This window comes from Diplotaxodon limnothrissa, linkage group LG5 (assembly GCF_057381915.1).
Source record: "Diplotaxodon limnothrissa isolate DT_005_m linkage group LG5, D_limnothrissa_male_GT1.1, whole genome shotgun sequence".
NCBI lineage: Eukaryota > Metazoa > Chordata > Actinopteri > Cichliformes > Cichlidae > Diplotaxodon > Diplotaxodon limnothrissa.
In genome coordinates, this window is record NC_140600.1 from 34,908,116 (window position 1) to 34,934,561 (window position 26,446).

General features: G+C 40.5%; 1 protein-coding gene across 1 annotated transcript in view; it reads right to left on the minus strand.

Annotated features, from left to right (window-relative positions):
- The window catches only part of slc12a5a (solute carrier family 12 member 5a), a 190,907-nt gene extending 164,731 nt beyond the window's left edge, over positions 1-26,176 (minus strand). Inside the window, exon 1 of the mRNA XM_085353479.1 lies at positions 25,832-26,176. Coding sequence (XP_085209605.1) covers positions 25,832-25,997 — 166 coding nt within the window. The 5' untranslated portion in view covers positions 25,998-26,176. The remainder of the gene's footprint in view (positions 1-25,831) is intronic.
- Between the last annotated feature and the right edge of the window lie 270 nt (positions 26,177-26,446).

Consider the following 26,446-nt stretch of genomic DNA (forward strand, 5'->3'; position numbering starts at 1 on the left):
ATTTTGAATAAATCCCCAAAAGTGTCACCAGCAAAGCACCCCCACACCATCACACTTTCTCCTCCATGCTTCACGGGTGGAAGCATGGAGAGATCATCCGTTCACCTCTTCTGGGTCACACAAATGGTGGGTGGAACCAAAGATCTCAAATTTGGACTCATCAGACCAAGGCACAGATTTTCACTGGTCTAATGTCCATTTCTTGTGTATCTTGGCCCAAACAAATCTCTTCTGCTTGTTACTTTTCTTTAGTAGTAGTGTCTTCTTAGCAGCGGCTGTTTGACCATAAAGGCCTGATACGCAGAGTCTCCTCTGAACAGATGATGTAGAGATGTGTCTGCTACTGGGACTCTGTGTAACATTTATCTGGGCTCTAATCTGAGATGCTGTTAACTTCTGAGGCTGGTAACTTGGATGAATTTATCCTCAGCAGTAGAGGTGACTCTTGGTCTTCCTTTCCTTGGGCGGTCCTCATGCAAGCCAGTTCGTTGTAGTGCTTGATGGTTTGCGCGACTGCACTTGGGACACATTCAAAGTTTTTGTAATTTTCTGGACCAACTGACCTTCAGCTCTTAAAGTCATGATTGACTGTTTCTCTTTACTTAGCTGATTGGTTCTTGCCATAATATGAATTCTAAGAGTTCTCAAATAGGGATGTCAGCAGTGTACCAACTTCTGCCCAACACAACTGATGGTCCCAACCCCATTAGGAAGGCAAGAAATTCAAAAAATGAACAAGGCACATCAGTGAAGTGAAAACCATTTCAGGTGACTACATCATGAAGCTTATTGAGAGAAGGCCAGGGGTTTGCAGCGCTGCCAACAAAGCAAAGGGTGGCTACCTCGAGGAATCTAAAATAAAAGACATATTTAGAGTTATGTTTCAATTTTTTCTTTGCTACATAATTTCATATATCTTGCATCATATATTTGATGTCTTCAGTATGTATCTACAATGTAGAAAGTAGTAAAAATAAAGAAAAACTATTAAATGAGAAGCTGTGTCCAAATTTGTGACTGGTAGTGTACATATATTATTTTTGATCAACTGTTAATCAATTCAAGTCTTCATAGAATAATAAACTCTAGTAATCTTGATCTCAAAATTCCACTGAACATTTTTAGTATACGACAGAACAGAGGCGGGAGGGAAACTAGCCCTGTGCACTTGTGTCAGACTGGCACATACAGCCGTGGATGGAAATGTCAAGCCTAAGGTGAGGTTCTTATGTTAGCTAAAACATAAGAACCTCATTTTCCCGTTTTGTTTTATCACACACACTCATATTTGAACATGCAGTTCAGATGGTCATCACAAGATAGATGTGAATACCATTTGTGAGCCTAGCTGATCTTAAAACTATAGAATACACTGGATTTCTTTAGATTTTTTTTCTCGTTTTCTTGAAATTTTGTCAATCAATAAACCTTATATGATGACTGACAACAATAAAATTGTGTTTTACATGTGTTTACATTGCATTTTACATGTGTACAAAACAAGGAATTAAATCAGACTTTTTATGTTGTTCTATGTGTGTTTTGTAAGGTATTTTTATTACATATTAAGTCAGTGAAAAATCTGTAAAAAATTGAAAATAGGAAAATATTATACTGACATTAAACTCATGTGTTAGCTGATTGGAACATCCATCCATGATACTAGAGATTAATTCCTGTTCAAATATGTCTAATGAGCACTAAAATAAACTGGGTTAATGTTTAGACGCAATGCCAGTCACACGCTGCTGTGTCATGCCCGATATTTTTTATACAGGTGTGATAGATGACACAAACAGTGAATAAACTGACGTCGCAAGATCTATGAAGTGTCTTTATTCCCCAGAAATTAGAGTGCAATCCATCATGAAAATAGGTAAGGTGGTTGCCTTGCAACCATGTGCGAAGTACACAGCTTCTGAAGGCTGTGGTGTGTGCATATGGAAATATGCAAGCCCGAATGAGGGCAAAGGATTGTGTTTTTGCCATTTTTTAAGTCTTATGCAGCTTTTTGAAATGGAAATAGTTGAGGCTGCTGTTCGGCTCATTCTCAAGGCTTTGTCTCTTGCTCTCTGGATTAGCCTTGAGAGAGTAAAAAACTGAAAGAGATGGAAAAATTGGGGCTAAAATGAAGAAAAAATTAGAAAGTATGCGTCTTTGCCATCTGCCTACATGTGTGTGTTCGTGCGCATGTCTGAGCAAGAGAGAGAGGGAGAGGGAGCAAGAGGGAACGAAAGAGAGACCTCGTTTGCCAAGGCTGTTGTGTTTCCAAAGTGGTGGTGGAGCCACTGCAATGCACCAAAACCAAGGGGAGAGAGAGTGTAAGAGTGAGGGGGTGGGTAGAGAGAGAAAGAAAGAAAGAGAGAGAGAGAGAGAGAGAGAGAGAGAGAGAGAGAGAGAGAGAGAGAGAGAGAGAGAGAGAGAGAGAGAGAGAGAGAGAGAGAGAAGAGGGAGTCAAAAATACAGAGACGGGGTAACGGCAGTGGGGGGGGGGGGAGACCTTTCAAAGAGGGAGAAAGAGAACAAGAAGTATCACATATGAATGGAGAAAGCTCAAGCAGGCTTGGGAGTGTGACTGAGCGTGTGTGTGAGTGTGAGGGGGGGTGGAGAGAGAGAGACTCCCAGTAAGCCTTTTTGCCATCGATCTAGCTTTACCTCACACTCATGACAATTGGGGTGGGAGGTGGGGATCGGTGGCAATGGCTAAAATCCATGATGTCAGGATTTTAATTTTCCTTTCACCTTGTTATTCACAAAGACAGTCCTGATCCCTGCTGTTACAACCAACACACATCTGTACACCCTTTGACTCAACACACAAAATGCAAACAGCACAGCCAACCTATCACCTTCTCCACACACCATTAACAAAGCAAGCCAACCAAACATCCATTCACACACTAGTCATTTTTGCCATCCATTCAGCAGGCCAGACGGGCAAAGTGTCCTCCAGCTGAATGAACATAATGTAAGGAGAGAGAGAACGAAAGAGAGCGGTATTGGGTAGAAAAGAGAGGATTTAAACGCTGCTGAAAAATAGGCATGTGTGAGAATCCTCCTTAAAAATGATTGAGAGCAGGCGTTAACTAGCCATCATGTGGACTTGTGATAAAGATAGATCACGCACACAGCAGAGCTGTAATGTCTACAGTTTACCTGGCTGACAACAAGCACATGGAGAGGAAACAAATGACTGCGGAAAGTGTGCTCTTCTAAAACACTCATCACTACGGCAACTCCAAAAGCGCTCTGCTTTTGGTAGGCAGACAGAGCGAAGGTCACAGAGACATGAAAACAGAGCTGAGAAATAGAGCAAATGCTAAAGGAGGGGAAGAAAGAGAGAGGATTAATGAGTTGTCATGACTCAATCCATTCTTAGAGCAACTGTGGGGCTAATGCCCAAAATTGAGGGAGGCCAGTTATCTAAATAAACCTATTACACTCAGAGAAAAGCACATCATGGAAGGCAGGGTAATAAGGATCTTCCCACAAATATAACAAATACTGTAACAGTATGGATGGGACTTTCATTATCATTTTGGGTTTGATTATTCATACGACAGCTATTTGGAGCACTGGTTTAGCTCAGTGGGTGGTTTAAATCTGACCCATGTGTCTTTGTTGCATGTCTTCTCGCCTCTCTCCCATCTGTCTTCAGTGCTCAACTATCCAATAACTTAAACAAATGATTCCGATTTTATTGATTTAAAAATGTAGTTACTTACTTTGTAAGATATGATACCTCTACCCAGGACTGTAGCACTGATAGTTCTCTGTGCCCACCTCGCTCTCTATGACAGGAAGTTGTAAGGCAACCAGTGCAGTTCCATAGCGATTGCAGAAAATCAGTAGCTGTAAGCTTTATGTGTTACTGGCTACCACCAAAGTAGTGCAAAACAACACTGTGATTACTAGATTATTCTGTTTCAATATGTGCAATGAAATGGGAGTCATACAACAGCACAGAAGTGGTTGACATACATTGGTAAACTGATCTATGTGAGGATAATGTGCTAATTTATGCACACAAATATCAGCAAGGGCAGAAGGCAAGATGTTTGCTAGCTAGTAAATATAAAACTGGACAGATTTGGTAGAATTCTTGCTTAAAATGGTTGAAATGTTTGCTCACAATTTTATAAAGTAACTAACTTATATTTTTATTTCCATGAGTAAAAGTTTTGGGGTGTTGGGTATGGGCCTGACACTGGTCATGGTCCACTGTTCTATCTGCTGTTCAGGTGCTCCGTACAGTATTTCACCTTTACAGCTTGAATCTAGTAACGTTGTACTATAACTTTTCTTAAGCCCCAAAATTGCATAATCATAGTCCAAGGGATTTATATTTTTGAGTTTTGGTAAGTCACAGAATTCTGATTATTGTTTTACTTAATTGTCATTCAGGTGATGTTAAGTATTAACATCAATTTTCAGTGTGGCTGAGTTCTGCTTTAAAGACTACTTTAGTCTCCCTATTGTACCTTGTCTGTTTGTCCTTTTGCCCGTTCCCCTCAAAATATTTGTGTTTTAGCATTTTTGTTTCATTTCCACTTTTACTTTGACAGTTGGTTTTCTCATGCCTTGTTCTCCTCATTCTTGGAATTGTGTATTATTTGGACTTTTTGGGGATTTTTGGCTTTTCCCGTTTTTCTTCCCTTCCTGGATGAGCGACTCGCCAAAGTGGTAAAACCACAAGATTATCAAAGCTTCTATGGGTTGGAGAGACTGAAAGTCCAGGTAAATGTGATGACCTGTTATCATATTGATGATTTGTGTATTTATTCTACATAGTAGAACATAAAGGTTGCCTTTTTTTTGCTGGGGCGATCATGGCTCAAGAGTTGGGAGTTCGCCTTGTAATCGGAAGGTTGCCAGTTCGAGCCCTGGCTTGGACAGTCTCGGTTGTTGTGTCCTTGGGTAAGACACTTCACCCGTCGTCTACTGGTGGTGGTCAGAGGGCCCAGTGGCGCCAGTATCCGGCAGCCTCGCCTCTGTCAGTGCGCCCCAGAGTGGCTGTGGCTACACTGTAGTTTGCCATCACCAATGGGTGGATGACTGGATATGTAAAGCGCTTTGGGGTCCTTAGGGACTAAGTAAAGCGCTATACAAATACAGGCCATTTACCATTTTTGTTTCAGCTTTCACACTTTCCAGGGAATAACGTTTGCTTTATTCATTACATAAGGTGCTGCAAGATGCTTACCATGCCTGCCTAAGAATACAAAAGTACCTTTTTCAGTAGGCTGGGATAATAGTTTAAACAGACCTCTGTGTCTCTTATATTATGTTCTAAACACTGTTAACAAACAATATTTAATTTGATTTGCAAAACTCAAATGAACTGTATAAGGATTTGTAATGGTATTTGGCTCAGGCATACTCTGCAGTCACCCTCTTGACATTGCACCACAGCAGTGGCATGCATGGTAATGGTGATGGAGAGTGTGTACCCCCAACCGGGTGCAACGAGCTGACAGAACCTTTGGACTGTGGAAGAAACCGGGCTGTGGAACAGCTTCAGTGAAGTGTACGCATCATTCTTCCTCCTGCCTGCTGCAGCTCTATGGCGACTATTCTCGTAGCCAAACAGGCAAAAACATTAACATTCACAACACAAAATTTCAAATTTAGAGCACCTAATTAAAATTCATTTAGCTAGTGGCACAACTGTTACATCATACATCTTCCCTTACAGTTCACCTTTTCAAAACCAAAACCAATGCCTCGGCACCGCTCCCAGTCCCGAATAATTTTCCAGCTGGAGAGAGACAGAAACACAGTGAGCAAACAGTGTGCAGCGGCCCTGAGGGACCGGAAGGCCTAGTATAATTCCTGAATACCAGCCCAGCCCCATGGGGATCCATGACCTGTATCTCTGGCCCTCTGCTCTCTGCCTCCACTGCCTCAGTAGATTGAGTCTGTACTGTTCTCCAAATCAGACCAAAATAACACATTAGCCCTGCAACTACAGTATGTTTAGTTCTCACATCCTGGCAACAGTCGTTTATTTTAGCAAACTACGTCGGATAAATTATCATAGTGACCTAATAAAAATAATCCGGTCCCCATTGCTCCATTTACTATCTCCAAAAGTCGCATATATTTTTAGTGTGGAGAAATTATGGCAAACTTTGCAACACAAAAAGTGTCCTGTGAATGGTCCTCCCTGGGTTCAGCTGTTAGATTTAAAGAGAGGAGTGCTGAGAGACTTGGCACCTCACAGATCCTCATGGTGCTCTGTTGAGGACTCATCCCACAGGACTAAAAAATAAATTCAGAATGATGAAACTAACTGAAACATTGTGAGATGCTGACAGTGACAAGTGCAATGGAAAGAAATCACATGCACAACAGAGACTGGGAGGTAAAAGAAAAGCACCATCCCCATTCAACTGCCTGGAGATTGTCTATGTTGCTCTTTTCAGTCAGAAACAGGTGACACATAGGAATATCTCACCTCATTTCATCTTTTGGTGAGAAAAACAGTGAAAAACATAAAGACCCTATTATAACTTTAAAAAAAAAATTAAATAAAACAAATCATCTATATCTTTACAAATAAAAAGTAGCTTGCTTCGTCTTAAACCAAACCACTAATGTACTAATAAGAAGAGGTTGTCGGGGTGCTGACAAAAAAACAAAAATGAAACCAATAAATATACTGATTTAGTTTTATTGTCTCATCCCTGGTAAACACTACAATAAATCATAAATACCACTTTAAAGTTAATATTTATTCAACATTCTTACCACATAAAAGATCAAAACTACATAAGAGCTTTTAAAAAGTGCGCCAGTCTCGTTCAGTCTGTGTTATGTTGGTCACTGAATACAAAATCTCATGTCTAACAGACTGCAGAGGAGCTGTTGTGCCACAGAACGAAGCCAAGTGACTGAGTCTGTGATGATGTGCCATTATTTGTGTGTATAGGAGGATGCTCTACCTCTCCCTGCAGTTGTTTCCTCTCCTCCCCCTGTTTTTCCTGTGTTAGTGTCACCGAGGTCTGCCCTGCAGCTTGCCTACATGTGAGGGAGAATTTGTCACTTTCTATCAATCGGTCCTAATTCCCCACCTCCCCTATGTGCAGACAGTTACATAACAGCATAAGGATTTCTGGGCTAAGGAACGTTTACACCCCCTCTCACTGTTCTTTTCTCTCTGCATCTTTCTTCTTCTTCACATACACACCAAAGCATTCACACACACACACACACACACACACACACACACACACCTACCTTCTCCTCACTTGCTGTTATGCTTAACAAGCCTCTTTCATCATACACACGACACAGACCGTTGTGTAATTCCCTGGCATCCTGATCTCTCTCATTGGAGGCTTTTCTACACCATCAGTCAAACTAAAGGGAACACGCATAGATGCTGGCAGTCTTGATTAAAAGAAAACACACAACTGCCCCCTGCTGACTTAGTCAAGAAAAGCACATCTGGGTTACTGCAGAGAAATTAATTGCATAAGCTCAACAATTCTCGATCAGATTTACTGTTAAATGTTCTATACAAGCATGAAAAAGCACCTAGAACTCGAAACCCTTAAACAGCTAAACATCAACAACACAGTAATATTTCTTTTCTTTTTTTTTTTCAAGACATACATTCAGCAGCACATATTATGAGCTCATCTTTAAACCAGTTAATAGGCTGCCCTCTCCTGTTTGGTCCATGGCACCACAATTCTCTCTTTAACCATACAGTGCGCCACCCATGAGGAAAGTCTTTGTAATTATTTGATTCAATTTACAGAGCTCTATTGAAAATTAGATAGGATCAGGGCATTACATAGGTCATGCTGCATAAGGTGTATTGATCTTCAGTATATTAATCCTTCCTGCTCTGACACACAAAGAAATAATAGAATGAGTGATGTTGCAAAAGCTATGGCACTTAATGCCAAGCTAGATTAGAAATCAATGGCTCCTCTGAGGGAGAACATTTCTACCATGTAATAGCATTAAAGTACGAGGACAGATGAGCAAAGAGACAGAGAAAGTTAAAGTGAAAGGGTAAAGATTTTCCATGAAAACTTGGACATGGTAGATCTTCAAAATTCTACATACTTCTTTTTAATACATTTGTGCAGGAAACCCGGAGATAAGGATCATACATGGTTTACAACTAAAATCCCTTACAAATGACTGATTTTTTTTTTAAACCTCCTCTCAAATTTAGACAAAACATGATTCAAGAATTATGTCCTTTATTTAAACCACAGACTGTATATTAAGGTAGAAGTAGCTTGGTCTTATGTTACACTGACTAAGCGCAGTTTGAAGACCAAAGTTCCAGCTCAGCGTTGGTAGCATTTCCTGTTTGGAACAAGAAGTTTCAATAGTAGGAGTGCAGGGTGTTGCCTTTCAAGCAAACTCTAGTTTACTGGAGACACTGACAGGTTTATGCTACATAAGGAATGTATCACAATGAAGTAAAGTCCTTAATAATGCAGACAGAATGAGAGAGATGATAGAGATGATACAGAGATGATACAAAAATGTATGGTTTGGTATGTGCCTCTTTTTTGAGGTTAACATTTGGTGCATTAGCAATACATCTGCTGAAAAAGGTCAAGTAATGCTATATATTTGTTTGTCACTTATAATTATTAAGGAACTTTAACACAGTTGGTGGTGAGTAAAGTGAAGAAGTGACGTAAAAGTGATAACCAAGTCCAAGAATTCAAAGACAAATGGGTAAACAAAGAGCCAAAAGACACAAGAAGAAGGGACAACAAGGGAAATCAGGAACAGAAACTCAAACTAACATCAAAATCTAAATGCAAAACACTAGAATTACAGTAAACAGAAAGTTATTAGTATTCAGGACCCAAAACCACCACAGAAGACAAATTATTAAGGTTAGGGTTTCAAATATAAAATGACTTGTTACTAGAGGTATAAAAGGGATACGTCCATGATGGCTGTGCACTCTTATCATTTAAAACTATCACCTCAAAATTGTACAGATGGCAAACATCAACTTTTTCTTTCTTACATCGCCTTGTTCCCAAGTTAGCATTCTCAAGTGATTCTAATTGAACTTCTAATTGTACTTTTTATGTACTTTTCTTTTTAATTATATATGTTTATTTATCATCATCATCATCATCATCATCATCATCATCATCATTATTATTATTATTATTATTATTATTATTATTATTATTATTATTATTATTATTATTATTATTATTATTATTATATGCAGAAAATTTGACATCTAAGCATGAGGTCAAGGTCACTTAGATCCAAGCTCAACTAACATTTTTAGTAGATGCAGTCACAAGATTTTCTGAAAATGTAACATCTGGGCCCTGTTTCAGGAAGCCGGTTTGGAAAACTCAGAGTGAAAAACGACACTCACGGTTGAGTAACCCCGAACTGTCCAACTCGGAATATTCCGTTTCAGAAAGGCTGATAACAATTAGTTCAGTCAACGCGGAGTTGCTTTAACCCCAAGTGAAGCGCGCGGACGAGGATACATAAAGCCCTGATAAGCGGAGCACAGATTAAGCGAGTCACCATGGAGACGGAGGGAAAGAAGGCGCGGTCAATGTATTTCACAGCGCTTGAGGCCGAAATTCTGATGGCAGCATATGCTGATAACATGCAAATTCCGCGGAAAAAAGTAACACAGCCACAGCTGCAAAAGCATGCATGGCAAAACATAGCCGACAGAGTCAATGCGTGAGTGTTAATTTAAACATTGATCGAGGGATTTCCACCCATTTAACACGTTATTTTATCATATGTTATTTTATTTGTTATTTTATACATTTTATTTTGTGATGTGATGTGAGCGCAGGTGCAACCCAACAGGCCCCAAACGTAAAAATGAAATATAAAAATATAGTCCAAACAGGTAAGGTGTAATTGTATTATGAGCCATAGTGCTTGGTCTGTTTGTCCCATGTAAATCAATTGCAGTTAGAGGCTACATTAATTTTCTTTCTGTAAGCACTTATTGAAATTATCTGAGCACATTACAAGTACATATTTGCTTACTCTGTGTGCTCAAATGTGGCCCGTTATAGCCAACAGAAAAAAAGCGGAGGCCCGAAAAACAGGTGGGGGTCCTCCACCACCACCACTCACAGAGGCTGAGCAGTTGGCCCTCAGCCAAAACAGTGGGCGCCCTGTGGCCGAAGGCATCTCTGCGGGGACATCCTCTGAGGCAATAACCCCGCAAGACACAAGTGCCTACATAGGGGGTAAATTCAAAATAATACATGATGTGCATACATCCTTTCTTCACAGTCACCTTTGCAGTGCGACACATTCATTTGATAAACTCTTTACCATAATGAATTATTTTGTAGTGAAGTTATTTTCCGACTGATTTTGCCTTCCCTCAGCCTTGGTTGTCTTTGAGAGCATAATGACAATGAAGTGTAAGGTGCTTGGTATGTTTGTTAATTGCCATTTGGTCCCTTGTAAGTTATAAGTGACCTGTATAAACCTCATATTCTATCAGTTGATGGTGATGGTGTACTGCATCTGGTGCAGCCTCCTGTTGAGCCAGACCAACATGCAGTTGTGAGTAATACTCCACAGATTATATGAGTTTACAGTAGAACAGCAATGTTGTCTATTTCTTTACTGCAGGAAAATAATGAAGAAACATTGACAGCTGTTACAGAGGAGGAAGCAACAGAGACACTTTATGAGGTTTACATCTTTTAATTCTTTGTGTACAGGAAATACAGGCGACCAATAAAGCCAGTTGAACAAAAAATCTGTTTATTCTTCTTTCAACATGTTGAGGTGATGGGTCAAAAGAAATGATTGTGACATATGGTGTCTCTGACTGCTCTTCCATCTTGTATGTCCGTGGGAGGGTCAGGATGTTCATGGTTTGGATCACTGCTGATGTTTGGTTCAGAAGGACAGTGTTCTCCTCTAATTGTGGCAATGTTGTGAAGAATCACACATGCCACAATAATGTCACATGCCCTTTCTGGGGTGACCCTGAGTCTTTGCAGGCACTGGAACCGGGCCTTAAGCATTCCGATAGTCATTTCAATTCTGGCTCTTGTCCTGCAATTAGCCAGATTATATCGCTGCTGTGGGCCCGGTTCAGGGTCAGGGTAAGGGGTAAGCAAATAGGGTAAACATGGATACCCCCTATCACCAAGCAAGTAGCCAGTGAACTCTCCTAAGACAGAAGGGTACACTTCAGTTCAAATGTCCCTGAAGCAATTGGTCTTTATATATTTTAAAGTATTCTCAACTCACCATGTCCAAATTTTGTGCTCAGTGTACATTCACGGAATATTTGTGAGTCATGGACAGAGCCTGGCCACTTGGCTTCCACATTTGTGATAATGTTGGCAGCATCATATATGATCTTCACAGTGCAGAGAACACAAATTAGCATCCATTACTATGATGAAATAATTTGTTAGTTTGACATGCTACAGGGAACTATGTACCTGTACATTAATGCTGTGGAAAGACTTCCTGTTCACATAGTCTCCTTCATTTACTGAAGGAGCAATGATTGGAATGTGAGTGCCATCTGTACAGCCAATCACGCCTGGGAACCCTGAAAATAAATGTGCAATTTAAGTAGTAGTCCAAGTATCACCACATCATAAATTAAGTTTTGTTCATCCTGATACCTGCAATTTTGTGGCATCCCTCTTTGATAAATCTTGTGGGTCTGTGACCGGGGAACACCACAGACGAGTACAGGAGACGTTTCAGTGCAACTGTAACATTCCTGACTGCCCGACAGACGGTAGCCTTGGAAACGTGCTCAGCGTCACCAATATTATACAGAAAGCTCCCGTTTGCAAGAAACCGAAGTGCAATACAAATAATATGCAATGAACTGAGAGCATGTCCGCGATGTGTCACATGCGTAATATATGGCCTGAGGATGTTATCCAAATAAATTATAGATTGTGCTGAGAAACGGTAACGTTCGCACAGAAAATCATCAGGAAATGATAAAATGTCCAAACGCGCTCTGATCACTCTCTCCCGGCGGAGAGCTCTGCGGAGAATTTGGGCTTCACGATCTACTGGCTCTTCAAGGAAGTGGCACGCCATGTCCGACACTTCCTACTGTCAGGTTTCCGACAAAGGGGCGGAGACAGTCAGGGTTAGTTGTAGTAAACCTGCTAGGGGGCAGGTTAGCTTCACGGAGTGTGTCGTCATAGTGACTCACTCAGGCTGCAGCTGAACTCGCTTTGTGAAACCGAAAACCCAGAGTTTTCGTTAACTCAGGGTATACTTACTCAGTTTTTCCACTAAACCGGCTTCCTGAAACAGGGCCCTGATCTTGACCTTGGGGTTGACGTTACTGAGATTTAAACTCATCTGAGATTGTTAGTAGAAACACATATGATACTGGTTTGAAACGCCCACGTTGCTGTGTTCTCAAGTTATCACTTTCACAAACTCGGATGTCTACATTGTCTGCCCATGATGACAATCCGCCATTAGCCTTTTGTGGCTGAGAGGTAAAAAGAAATATCAGCTTTACAACTGCAAACTCAAACCATCTTCCTTGAATAAACTTTACTGGAACTGTCACCAAACCAGCGGTTTGGGCCAAATCTGTTAACTCCGGATACTTTTCCAACTTGTCTCCGTGAGCAATTTTAAACTACCTTTACTCGCATTTGCTTTGTTACACTAAGCCACTAGTACATTGACCTGCGGCAGGCTGGACATGCTAAAGATTGCAAAAATTAGGCACCATCACACGATCAATATAACATGGGTAGCTGTGGAGCCATGGTTAGGAGAGTTTGAAAAACCTTCTAGTTGGCCCATGGTAAAATATGCTACTACTACTACTACTACTACTACTATCATAATAATAATAATACAACTGCTTTGATTCATATGAAACAATGTGATTTTTATTCATCACACAGCCTGTAATTATAGACATCTTTGAGTATATCGTTTTTCACCCATGACTCATTCTCCATGTCCACATAAAAAAAACAGGGTTAAATAAAATATTATATATTATCCCAGTATTACTGGGGATTGTTCTTGATCCAATGCAATGGAAACTGAAAACCAACTGTTGTATGGGTAGACTGATTTGACACTGAAATAATTTTTAACACACACTTTATATTCTTATTATTATATCTTTAAATTTCAGTGAAAACAAAAGTTCTCTGATGCTGAAAGAAAATCTCACATCCTACCTCTTTTTGTGGAAATAGAAAGCTATGGTAACAAATGTGTTGGTAGAAATACTCAAGTACCACGTTTTTCCTGTCAGCTGTTCTTCCTTTTCAAGATAAGCTGTGATTACACAAGTATTTCTGAGCCTTAATAAATATTCCATAAAATCCTCATCAGGTGGCCACATTGTCCTTTTCCCAGAAGTGACTGAAGCAGGCATCCCACTATATTAATCCTAGAATAGCAGTCATCTACAAAAGGCCTTTGTGACTGAATATCGGTGCTCACCATCAGCCTGTTCCTTTATATCAAAGAGGCTGCCTATTAATATTTACACAAGAGCCATTACAGCACAGAGGTAGACATGCCTGAATCAACACACAAACAATCCTCAGTCTGGTCAGCCAACAGTACATTATAATGGAGGAACAATTGCTGGCAACCACTGTTAGGTACAGAGTCCAGTAAAATTTAAGTGAATATTAATATTAGTAGTACTGTGCACAAGTCTTGAGTCATCCCTTATATTTGCTAGGAAACTGGGAAACTGATGCAGCGATTTATGGACGTGAAAAATCATTGTGGAAACAGATAATAAGGCAAAAAGAGAGTATGTACGATTCTAAGATGCTTGAAAGTAATTTGGTATGACCACTATTATTTTTCATCACAGCCTGAATTCTCTCCCAGCTAAGGATTTTAAAAGCCCTCTTTGTTGATAACACACCATTTCAATCATTTAGAGTTTCTCTGGCTCTGAAGAGGCCAATCCATGACTAATTCCGTTCCACTGTGTGTTTTGTTGTCCAGGTATGTTTTACTTCACTGACAATGTATTTCTCATGCTGAAAAATGAAGCACTTGTAAATCAGATGCTTTGAAGAAGGTCCTAAATGCTGGATCATAATCTGAAGGTGCTGTTCTGCGTTCATACTTCTATTAATTTTGAGTAGAGACCCAACAACACAAGCTGAGGTCTAGGAGTGTGAGGTGCACTCACTAGGACTGCACTCTTCTGGACAGGGACCCTTGATGTGTGCCTGGAATCTAGTGGAGCCACTTATCCAGGTTCATGGTTACAGCTCCTAATGCTCCCATTATCACTGCGACCACTTTGGACTTTAACTTTCACATCTGGTCCAGTGTTTTCTTGGCCCCCTGGTATGTCTCTATTCTCTGATATTCCTCTTTTCCTTGGGTGGGATTGCCTCATCTATCACAACTGCAGTCTTCTCTTCTTTGTCAACCAAAACTATCTCTGTCTGGAACTCAAAGTCCCACGGAACCTTAGCCTTGTTGTTCTCAACCACCTTTTGTTGAATCTCCCACAGGGACTGGAAGACTTCTGGTTCATACAGATGTTCCTGTACACTATCCCAGCCACTTGGTTTGCTTCCAAGTGTAAGCTGTCGCAGCTTGCATCTTACATCTTACATCCTGTTACTATGTGCTGGACATTCCAGGGCACCTTTGCATAGTCAACAGTCTAAATTCTATCAGCTGTGGTAGATTGTGTAGTGTAGATAGTGTAGTGGTTTACACTATGTAGCCACTAAGCAGCATATTAACCAACGCATCAAAATAATTTAATTACTGTAGAAGAACATTACAACATTATTGAAGAATATCATGGAAAAGTTCAGAATTAATTCTGGAGAATGGTTGTATGTTGGTCTATGCAGAGACAAGGCACAGCTTTGCAGGCCATTGTCTAGATGTGCTTTTATTGTCACTGAGCAGTGCAAAGAAAATGTGGAACAACTCATCTGTGTGCTAATCTAGCTTGTGGTGTTTTTGGTCTTGGCACTTGTTAAAAAAATAAATTAATACATACAAAGAGGGGAACAGAAACCAAGGTTTAACAAAATGAAACTGTCCACTGAAACCACTATCTGAGCTTTTCATGTTTTTTTTGTATTTTTTTAGCTTTCCCCCCTTTGACCTACCTTTTAACCAATAAGCATTAGAACAAAACATCGCAACATTCCCAATAGCCTAGGTAAGTTGGGTTTTTAATGACTCCACACCCCACGCCACAACATATAGACAACTATTTGCAAAGCTCTGCATATGACAAACACACAACAATGCTAGGCACTTGACCTGTTGTTTTGTGGTATCTTTTTTTTTAAAACTTGAGTTTGGTAATCTGGCCTTCACAACCTAGATTTTTCTTGAGCCAGACAAAATGAATAAGAGATGGATCTGACTGCATTGTAATGACTTGTCAATCACAATGTTGCAACGCCCCAAATCATACTATACCACTAAATTAACTGCATGCTTTATTAAATAAGATTACAATTTCTTTATAGTTTGACTTCTTTTCAAAACCAAAAGACTTGGCCTGTGCTGGCCTTGGCATTGTTATCAATAACAAATATAGAATACTGCCAGCCATGCGCTTTGTCATCAGTGTCTGGGTAATAATGCCATGTAAATACATATAATACATACTTTTCCAGACATTACACGATGACGGTGCAGTTCAGCGGTGGGATTTACCAATAAATAGCCTTTAACCTGCAAGACCCCTAGTGGTTTGTGCAGTGATGGGCTATCAAATCAGGGAGAAGAAAAATACCACCGTTTGTGCCATGGGGTTATTGGGTTTTGTTCTGTGAATTTGTCTGCGGTGTTCACAGTGCTCTTATACTGTGTCACTGCTTCTGGACAGCATTTGCCTGGAGGGAAACAGAACACCGCAATACAGATTAAATCTCAGCCAAATCAGCCTCATGAACCAAAACACCGAGGACGAATTGAGTTACGGTTATAAACGTCATATGTCTGTGTTTCTGCTACATTAGTTAATACATTAATAAAACGTGATGATGAGCACATAAACACACAAACAGTTTCGACTGAAAACCTCAGTGGTGAAGGGTGAGGAGTGCATGAGTGAGTGATTGTGGTTTATAAAGAGACGATCCAGAATAACTACGGGCACTCATAGTATCTCTCTCTACATATATACAGACATAAATGCACACACAGTCATACATAGAATGCCATAACCAGGTATGTATAGTACAAAGGAGCTTCTGTGCGGAGTATGTCCTGGAAGTCCCGAGGTCAAAATGGAAATCACACCCGAGGGGGAAGGGAATTTTTTTAATGTTGTTTAATCAAGGCAGTTACGTTGATTTTGCAGAAGGATTTATGCTTTAACTGTGATCTCAAGGCTCCTGTATTCAATATTTTCAGATTAAATATGAATCAAATGATTGTGCAAGGTGTAAGAACGCCACAGATAATGAGCACTCACTGTGCTTACTGTCTTTCAGCCACTTGTTTTGGATTTACGGTCCACAGCTTCACTCTCATAAATCTCATCAACCCTGTTTCCAACCACAAGCAGCTGCTTTATAAGCAAAACAAGCTTTGATTACCCTTCTGTACACTACCTGACATCAGACCAAATAACAGGAACAGAGCATTTCAAACAGTACAAGTGAAGCAGTAGTCAATACAAGAGAAAGTTGCCAGTGTCTTTCGACACAGATAAGTTTGAAACATTGAAGGGATTAACTGAGTAACAAGAAGCCACAACAACAAGGCAAGTCAAACCCCCACTACGCAGTACTATCAGAAGACAAGTAATAAAATTTAAAAAAAAAAATGCTCATATTGTGACTTATTATTAAAATGACAACTGTTAATTTTTGCAGATCATTTCTGCAAATCTAAGCCAATCACAACAGGGATTTCCAAATCCACCAGGACTGCCATACCCCACCTTATTAAGTGAATGTTTAATCAAATTTATAGAAAAGTGACATGTGATATTTACAGTTATTGTATTAGTTATCTTCTATTTAATGTTTGACCAGTTTAATAGGCTAACTGAAGATATCTATCTTGTATTAGTTATCTTCAGTGAGCCAGTGTTTGGCCAGTTTAATTATGAAAGCAACTTTAAATCATTTGATCTAATTTACATTTAAATTACAGATGCATTGATTGACCAACCAGTGACCAGGGTGGTGGTCCCCATCTTTAAGAAGGGGGACCGGAGGGTGTGTTCCAACTACAGGGGGAATCACACTCCTCAGCCTCCCTGGGAAAGTCTATGCCAGGGTGCTGGAAAGGAGAGTTCGTCCGTTAGTCGAACCTCGGATACGGGAGGAACAATGCGGTTTTCGTCCTGGTCGCGGAACACTGGACCAGCTCTTTATCCTCTCCAGGATACTTGAGGGTGCATGGGAGTTTGCCCAACCAGTCTACATGTGTTTTGTGGACTTGGAGAAGGCATTCGACGTGTCCCTCGGGGTGTCCTGTGGGAGGTGTTGCGGGAATATGGGGTGTCTGGCCCATTGCTACGGGCCATTCGATCCCTATACAACCGTTGCAAGAGCTTGGTTCGCATTGCCGGCAATAAGTCGGACTCGTTCCCGGTGGGTGATGGGCTCTGCCAGGGCTGCCCTTTGTCTCCGGTTCTGTTCATAATTTTTATGGACAGGATTTCTAGGCGCAGCCAAGTGGCGGAGGGCTTTCGCTTTGGTGGCCTCAGAATCTCATCTCTGATTTTTGCAGATGATGTGGTTCTGTTGGCTTCATCGGGTGGGGGCCTCCAGCTCGCACTGGAACGGTTCGCAGCCGAGTGTGAAGCAGCAGGAATGAGGATCAGCACCTCCAAATCTGAGGCCATGGTTCTCAGCCGGAAAAGGGTGGAGTGCCCACTCCGGGTCGGGGATGAGTTCCTGCCCCAAGTGGAGGAGTTCAAGTATCTCAGGGTCTTGTTCGCGAGTGATGGGAGAAGGGAGCCGGAGATCGACAGACGGATTGGGGCTGCAGCTGCAGTAATGCGGATGCTGCTCCGGTCCGTCGTGGTGAAGAGGGAGCTGAGTGTAAAAGCGAAGCTCTCAATTTACCGGTCGATCTACGTCCCTACCCTCACCTATGGCCACGAGCTGTGGGTAGTGACCGAAAGAACGAGATCGCGGATACAAGCGGCAGAAATGAGCTTCCTCCGAAGGGTGGCTGGCCTCTCCCTTAGAGATAGGGTGAGAAGTTCAGCCATCTGGGAGGGGCTCAGAGTAGAGCAGCTGCTGCTCCACATCGAAAGGAGCCAGCTGAGGTGGTTCGGGCATCTGACAAGGATGCCCCCTGGGCGCCTCCTGGGTGAGGTGTTCCAGGCATGTCCCACCGGGAGGAGGCCCCGGGGCAGACCCAGGACACGCTGGAGAGATTATATCTCTCGGCTGGCCTGGGAACGCCTTGGTATTCCCCCGGATAAGCTGGAGGAGGTGGCTGGGGAGAGGGAGGTCTGGGCCTCTTTGCTTAGGCTGCTGCCCCCGCGACCCGGCCCCGGATAAAGCGGATGAAGATGGATGGATGGATGGATGGATGACCAGAATCAGGTAATTTCCAGTGTCACTGGCCCTAACCAGTAGCCTACTGGTGTGACAAATTAGAAGCTGGTCCAAGACACAGCAGCGCAGGCAAACAATGTGCATACACTCACAAGCTAAACTTGTCATAGTCCTGGGTCACTGATAGAGTATTTTCAGTTTTGGTTCTTGTTAGTTGGTTCCTGAATATTTATTTTCTAGTGCCTTTAGAGCTTGTTATTTATAGTTTTTGATTTTTGGTTTACTTCTGTTTGTTTCCCTTCATGTCCAGTGTGTCTCTGTCTGATCTCTGTGTCCTCATATTTGTTTACCTCCAGTCTCTCCAGTCATGTCCCAGTTTATGTATGGTCTCTCTGTTTCCGTGGCAGCCTGTGTTCCCTGTCTTGTACGTAGTACGTCCGAAGTCCGGTCCCTGTGTTAGTCCCTTCCTGTTCCTGTAATCTTCTGTGTTTCTTGCCTTTGTCTCTCATGTCTCCATGTCTATTTAGTCCCACTCCCAGTCTCACATTCACATGTCCTAGTCTGAGTCTCAGTGTGTGCTACTTCTTGTTTTATTTTGATTGGCCCCTGTACTTCACTCTCTGCACTAAATTACAAGCGTAATGATTTTCTCATCTTATCTGCAACAGTGCTGCAGTTTATGGTTAGATTTTTTTATGTATAACCATTTTATCTTTATCATCATTAACATATGATAAATTGTGTGTGGTGGAAGAATCATATGATGCATGAAACGCCTCTTTTTAGGTGAATATACATAGAGCCTTAGCAAGCAGTGATAATCACCGTTGTGATACCGGTTATTTCCATTGGAGGTTTTAGGTCATGTCATGCCAGCTAGTGCAAAAAAAAAGTCTACCTGTGTTACACTATGATCTGATGACCATCTGATCACATTTACCTTCAAACAGCTGAACATGGACGTTGTAAAGAAGCTAACAAAGACTAAAGTTCAAGTTAGCACAGCTCAGAGCCAGCAGATTGTTTGCCTGCTGTGTTGATCATGCTCTCATAGTGTGTCATTACTTCTGGACTGCATTTGCTTAGAGAGAAACAGAACACCATGACACACATTAAACCCCTGCCAAGTCAGCCTTATGCACCACAACACTAAAGACATGAGACTGGCTTATAATTTGGTCCTTTGCTGGGAAGAGTCAAAAGATCAAAGCAGTTATGATTAAAAACTGAAAAAAGAAAATGGGTGACGTCCTGTTATCTGCTGAATTTATAATCATATTGGAAAATGATTCAAGCACCTTACATTTTCTTTCTAGCATATAAATATATTGAACCTGCTTTTTGTTTGGTAAAATAAATCAAGTCATTTTCAGTCAAGTATTTGTACCTCTTTCCAGCAGCAGAGCACTTTTTTTTGGATGTTTCAGTGAGAGAAGATCCTGTAACTTGTTGCAGCTTGGGAAAAATGTCAAAAAGTTCACTGATTTCTTTTATTATAAAAATAATATTTTGCATTGAAGGAAAGTTGACTTTGCAGTCAGGTATATTGGAATAGGATAATAAAATTGCTTTTAATTTGTATGATTTGTAATTTAAATGCTAATTATGTCTACTATCACGCATTACAGGTAGCTCAAGAAGCCATTTTTTTCTGAACTGCAAGCAATACTGCAGATTATATTATGTGCAAGTGTGATTTCAAAAATCTTATCAATAAATGTGGGCTTTCTGCTTGGCCAGACTCTGAACTTCAAGGTCGCTTTGCTTTACCATCTACTGTGAAAACCCCAGCATATCTTGAACCTATCTGCAGCCCATTCCACTGAACCAAACAGCTTTAACGAAGATATATCTCTTCACAGGGCGGCAAGGTCAAGGATAGAGAGGGCACTTGGCAGCCAGATGCAAACTGTCCTTCCTTCTGCGGCCAAACTGACTGGCTGAGACGACCGAGCTCAAATCTCCCTCTGGATCAACAGAAACAGGACCATGAGTGCAGGCCAAGGGGGAAGAATTCAGATACTGCTTTGGTCACCAGTTAAAAATAACAGTAAGTCCAAAGAAGTTGTAGTAGATGGTAGAATTATAACATAGCAAGAGAATGCCAACAAAGGCATAATTACATTGACAGATTCAAACCTGCAGGCCTATGCAAAACCCATTTAATTATTTTTTGCATTTCCCTTGAAATAATTATATGTACTTCAGCTAAACTATCCCTTACACTCACGGACAAACTGTCATGATCTTCCAGCGCCAGCAAATATGATACAAACTCACATGGTCAATATGGGATGCACAATAGTGTCAACAGTTAGCCTATTCATCAATAAGATACAAAGAAAGAAAGAAATCAGCACAAATTGTCATATAAAAAAAAAAAATCAATTTAGGCATTTTTCAAGGTAACATGAAAACTGAATGAAATATTGTCAAAATAATTCACAAAGAAAACAGATTAATGGATAATAAATGAAGCCCTTCTAAGAATTTATGGTCAAGTTACATCTGAAGTAGAAAAAATTCCCAGTCATGGTATATAAGTAAAACAAAATAATTTTTTTAAAACTATTTTAGTTATTTAGAGGAAACTTTTCAAAGTTGTTCCAGACAGAGTATGACCTTAGGGGCTGCACCAAGCCAAACAAAGATAAATATTATTTTGAACTGTGTAACATAATAGTACTTTAATAGAGTCCTAAAATAAAATTATGGAGGCAGAAAGAAAGAAATTGAAACTCTACTAAAGGGAGTGTTCTCCCATTAAAATTATATTTAAAACACTAAGCTGGCCTGGTTTTCTCTACGAGATCACTTCAAAGCTTCAGAATGCTCAATGTAAAGATACTGAGCCCTTTAATTTTAAGCAAGGTCCCAAAAAACATGCAAACATCTGCCCAAGAAAGCATTGCTCCAGAGAGTACAATGCTAAGAGGTCACACAATGGACCTTAAAACCTTAAAAACCAACAATGACAAAAATATCACAAAGAGAGATCTCAACATGCCAGGATCAGAGCATCTCATGGGTAGATGGTATATCTATACATCTATATATCATGAGAGAGACCACAAACCTACCCCTGTGGTACACCATGCTTAATAGATGCAAATAAAGACATACCGTAGCTGTTTATTTGCTCAATTTGTCAGATATTGGGAAAACTATGTGAAGACTGTATGTACTGGATATCCACCACCACAATAGCTGTAGACTTTCCAGTAGCAGGGTTTATTTGAAGCTGACTTGTACTGGTATTCATCCACAATGAGTGCGGTTGGAGTACTTACAAAATACGAACTAAGAAATATTGAGAATGGGCTCAGCAGTAAAAAATAATTTTAGTAGGGGGGCAAAAGTTCTGTAACATGGCTTGAATTCCCAACACAAAAATCACCAGTCTCATGTTGTGGGTCCATTTTGTGTGTGTCAGTAGCTACCTAAATTGGTTAGCTGTTGTGTGTATGCGTGTCTCTGATGTTCCAATAGTTTAGTTTCAATTCAAATTAACATCTCAAAAAGCCAAAGTTAGACCAACAAATAGCATTCCACGAGGTAAAATGACTGTTTTTGTGAAGAAAGTCAGGTGACTTTGATGATGGCAAATTCCTATTGTGTTTTCACCAAATAGATGAACTCGAATCAGCTGTAATGCTGAATGTATACCTTGTACAGTGTGTAGACAAAAGGACAGCAAAGGTGGAGTGTCACGCGTATAAGATTGAAGTGAGAGAGAAAAGTACTGGCACAGCTTAATGAAAGAAATACTTTATGTAATGCAGATATTAAAATGTATTGTTTAAAAGGGGTACCATCTCATCCTAGTCCTATGAAACAGACACTGTGATCCAACCACCCATGGTCTCTTTTGACAATAATTTCTTCTCATTTTGCTTCTCTTTTGCACTGCTGTAAAAGAGCAGTGGAGGTTGAGAAATTAAAGATGGTATTTAGTATGTTAATTAGACATGTGCAGGAGGTGGTTAGTATCAGGTTAAAATGTACTACTCTTGTAGATTCAATAATGTTGAAAGAAAATTCACATCAAAACTGAAGTGGATATACGTCAGAATAGTGTAATCAGAATCAAAATCTCATTTGTTGCCAACTACTTACACAAACAAGGAGTCTTAGTACCATACAATACAATAACACAAAAAAAGAAAATATAAAATACTTACAGAGAAGGGGGACGTGTGAAATCTAAGTGTGAACATCATGTGCAAAGCACTCAACTGCAATGAGTCCAACGTGCAATGTTTTTATAGCGTAGGTGAGTAAGTACGTGTGCTAACGTAGCACATTCATTATAAGGAGTCAGGGTTGAAGTACTAGGCTTTGTTAAGTAGTCGAACTGCTGACAGAAAGAAACTGCTCTTGCAATGTGAGGCATTGGCCCTGATGACCCACAGCCTGCTACCAGTATATCACCAGGGTGAGAGGTGTCAGCAGTAGAGCAGGGCGATATGACCAAAAATATTTATCATGATATACATTTGAAAATTTGCGATAACGGTATAACTGACGATATAATTGACACTAGACAAAATACTTTATAACTCCACAACTTTATTAGTACAAAAAAAACCCCATCAATGTATTTTCACTTAAACAAGCAGATGTTTTTATGTGCATTAAAGTAATATAAAAATTTTACCGTGCAAATGCAAATTCCTTGCTGACAGTTTAACCAAAAAGCATTTCCAGTGGAAATTGGCCAACATATCCTCAGCATAACCATGTATAATATCCACAAAACTTAAAAAGAAGTTATACACACACAATACGGTAATATTATGTTGAAGCACAGTACGTATCACTCCGCGAGGCTCCTGCCTACAATAGCCGTAATGCTCCGGCAATCCATCAAGCGGTGCGGGTTTGTAGCTTAGCAAAGTCGTACTAAAACATCAGTAAACACTGTGTCAGTAAACACAACCAGAATTCGTACATAAGGCACACGGGATTATAAGGGGCACTGTTGATTTTCAAACAAATCAAAGGATTGATTTTAAGTGTGCCGTATTTTCCAAAAAACACGGTAATAACAACGGCCCGCTAGCATGCTCTAGCAAAAATAGTGCTTTGTTGTGTATCTGATGGATGAAAGTTAAACCAGTTCCACACCACTGAAGTTGCAGCATTTTTAAAAACCAATTCTGGTTCATCCGTTTCATTCAACGATCCGCGTTTGCCCTTCTCATTCTCCGTCAGCACCATGCTTTTTCCGCCATGTGCGTATGAAAACAAAGGCACTGCACATGCGCATTTTACCCATAGTCTATCGCGATATTTCATTTTCTTATTGTTGCCCAACATTATACCGGTATTACCATGAATGGTATGATATGGCCCAGCCCTAGTCAGCAGCAATCTTTCTTGCTGTTTTGACTCTGAGAGTTAATAGAAATGAAGATTTTTGGGAACAAAGAACATGCTACAACCAAAACTGTGGCCTGAAAATTAAGGCACAAACTGAACCATGGCTTTAGAGAATCGTTACAAACACTAGTTTAAAAATATATTAATACAGCTTAAATGTTAATATATTGTAGAGCCCAGCCCTACTCACAGGTTCAGCAATGTTACAACAGTTGTTTTCCGAGGGGTACAAACATGAACAGATTGATTTCATAACGGTACCTGATAAGACAGAAAACATTTTACTGTGAGACCATTTCTAAGCCAACTCTAGCGAAAATGTACTGCATCACCATGGCAACCAGCAAAATGGATGCAGAGATACCAGTATGAGCAAGGTGTATCATTAGGGAGAGTCCTTAAATAAAGTGATCCTTGTCTCTAAAGGAAGTAGACTGTGAGATACATTCCTACTGACCAGTCTGTCTGTCAAGTGAAATGACTGTCACATACTGGGGCACACACACAGGAGTAAGTGGCCAGTTCTGAGCCACTTGTAGCAATAATGGGAAAAACTGGACTGGTAGTGAAAATCATTTATTCCCAATTAAGGAGGCAGCTGGTTTCACTGTATAAACATGTGAATGCTACTGAACCTTAGCACACCAGAAGTGATATAAAGACAAAAATGTCCAGGATCAAAGCTAATATATGAACTAAAAAAGGTAGTTACTCAGGTAGTGATATAGTTAACCAACAAGTGCCAGAACTGAGAGTACAGATATAAATAAAAAAAAAACACCCTGAATTATAATGTACTATGACAAAAAATATTTAATAATTAACTCTTTATTCTAAATGGTGTTTCCACACTGCTGCTTGCAGCTCTGCAAAAAGAATCAGGCTGAATACCAAACTAAGGCTACAGTTCTTTGAATAAAGTGGAAGCTAATCTAGAGCTCCAATAAAGCCATTTAAAGGGAGTCTGGGGAGCCTGGCCAATTAACATGAAATGTCATTAATGCAGCAGCCTTACAGAGTATGAAATGTATTGATCCATTTGCAGATAAATCTCCATTTGCACTTGAATGGACATGAATCACTGTACTTTTTGTCATTCTAATCATAGTTAATGGTAAAGGCCTCCATTCCTGGACAAATGGGGATTTCCATTTGTTCCGCATTGCTGTGTTTGATTCACGCAAGGACTGAGGGGACGTTGATTCTTTCATATGGGCAAACTGGTGACAGAAAACCACTTTGGCACAGATTGATGAAACTGAAAAAAAAACTATTCTAGAAAGTGAAAATAGTAAAAGAGAAGGTTTAATGCTCCTTATTAATTATAATGTCCTGGGTTTTACCAGCTAAATTATCCCTAACCTTGGGAACAACTCAATAAAAAAGGAAAGAACAATTATTAGTTCTCCATTGAATTTAAGCCTTACCACAGAAACTGTATATTACTTGACATTGATACTCCCTTCAAGACAGGGTGCAATTAGTCTTTTCTGCTCACATACTGTAAAGCCTAACAAATAAAAAAATATATAGATCTAGAGATAAATACTATAAAATGCACCAGCACATACCCTACATCCTGAACTGAGAAGGTACTAGATTACTTGTAGTGCAGTTAAATGCTGTGGGAGGGGAAGGAAAATGCCTGAGACATACAAAATTTAACAGGCCATATGATAATTAAGTCCCCAAATGCTTTGTTTTCTGTCTCACACTGCATGCATCTTCCAATATTTTTGAACAATGCATGCACCTGTAACATCACAATTGCTGAAGAAAAAGGACAACTGCAGGATTTGCTGTACGCGCCTCTGTTACTGACCAGACGGTGCCCCGAGGGTTATTAGGAATTCAAGTCACACAGAGACAATGTGGTGTCACCGAGCAGCAGTCAAGCATTAGGGTTGCTAGCATATAGCGCACAGCTAACAAACAGGGTGAAGAAGCCGGCTGGAGGATCTCCTTACCTTTCAGCACCAGCACCGTTTCAGTACCAGCTGCAGCCTGTCCCTCCGCGCTGCTGCTGCTGGTGGTCGGGGGCTCGTCTCCCTCAAACAGCTGGTTCACCTCCCCCTGCATGTCGGAGGGGCGCCGGTCGCCGTCGCTCTTGGAGACGGTGAACCTCTGGCTCATGGTTGTCGCCGGTGAGACAACAGTCGGGTCTTCTTGTCACGGTGCGGGGTGACGCGGACGGATAAAGACGGTCAAAATGCCCTCACCTGTCTGATTATAGTAGTCCAGTTACAGTCTATGGAGTTTACCTCCTACTACTCAGTGCTGGACGAGCAGCCGCTCTTTGTTGGTCCATTAGATGTGTAATACCGAGTGGACCATCTCATCAACCGGTGTCTGCCGCTGCTGCGCACCTGGGTCCTAAAGCCGAATATTTATTTTAATAAAAACAGCAAACGTAAACATACATAGTAATGCACGAAACATGATGATTATGATTTTTTTAATGAGCTGGTATTTTTTATTTCTCCTCATTTTATTATAATTTTTCCTATATCTAACACTAAGATCAACGCAGCTCTTTGTGGCTCTAAATTGGCCGTTGCTGGGCAACCAAAAATCAGTCTCTG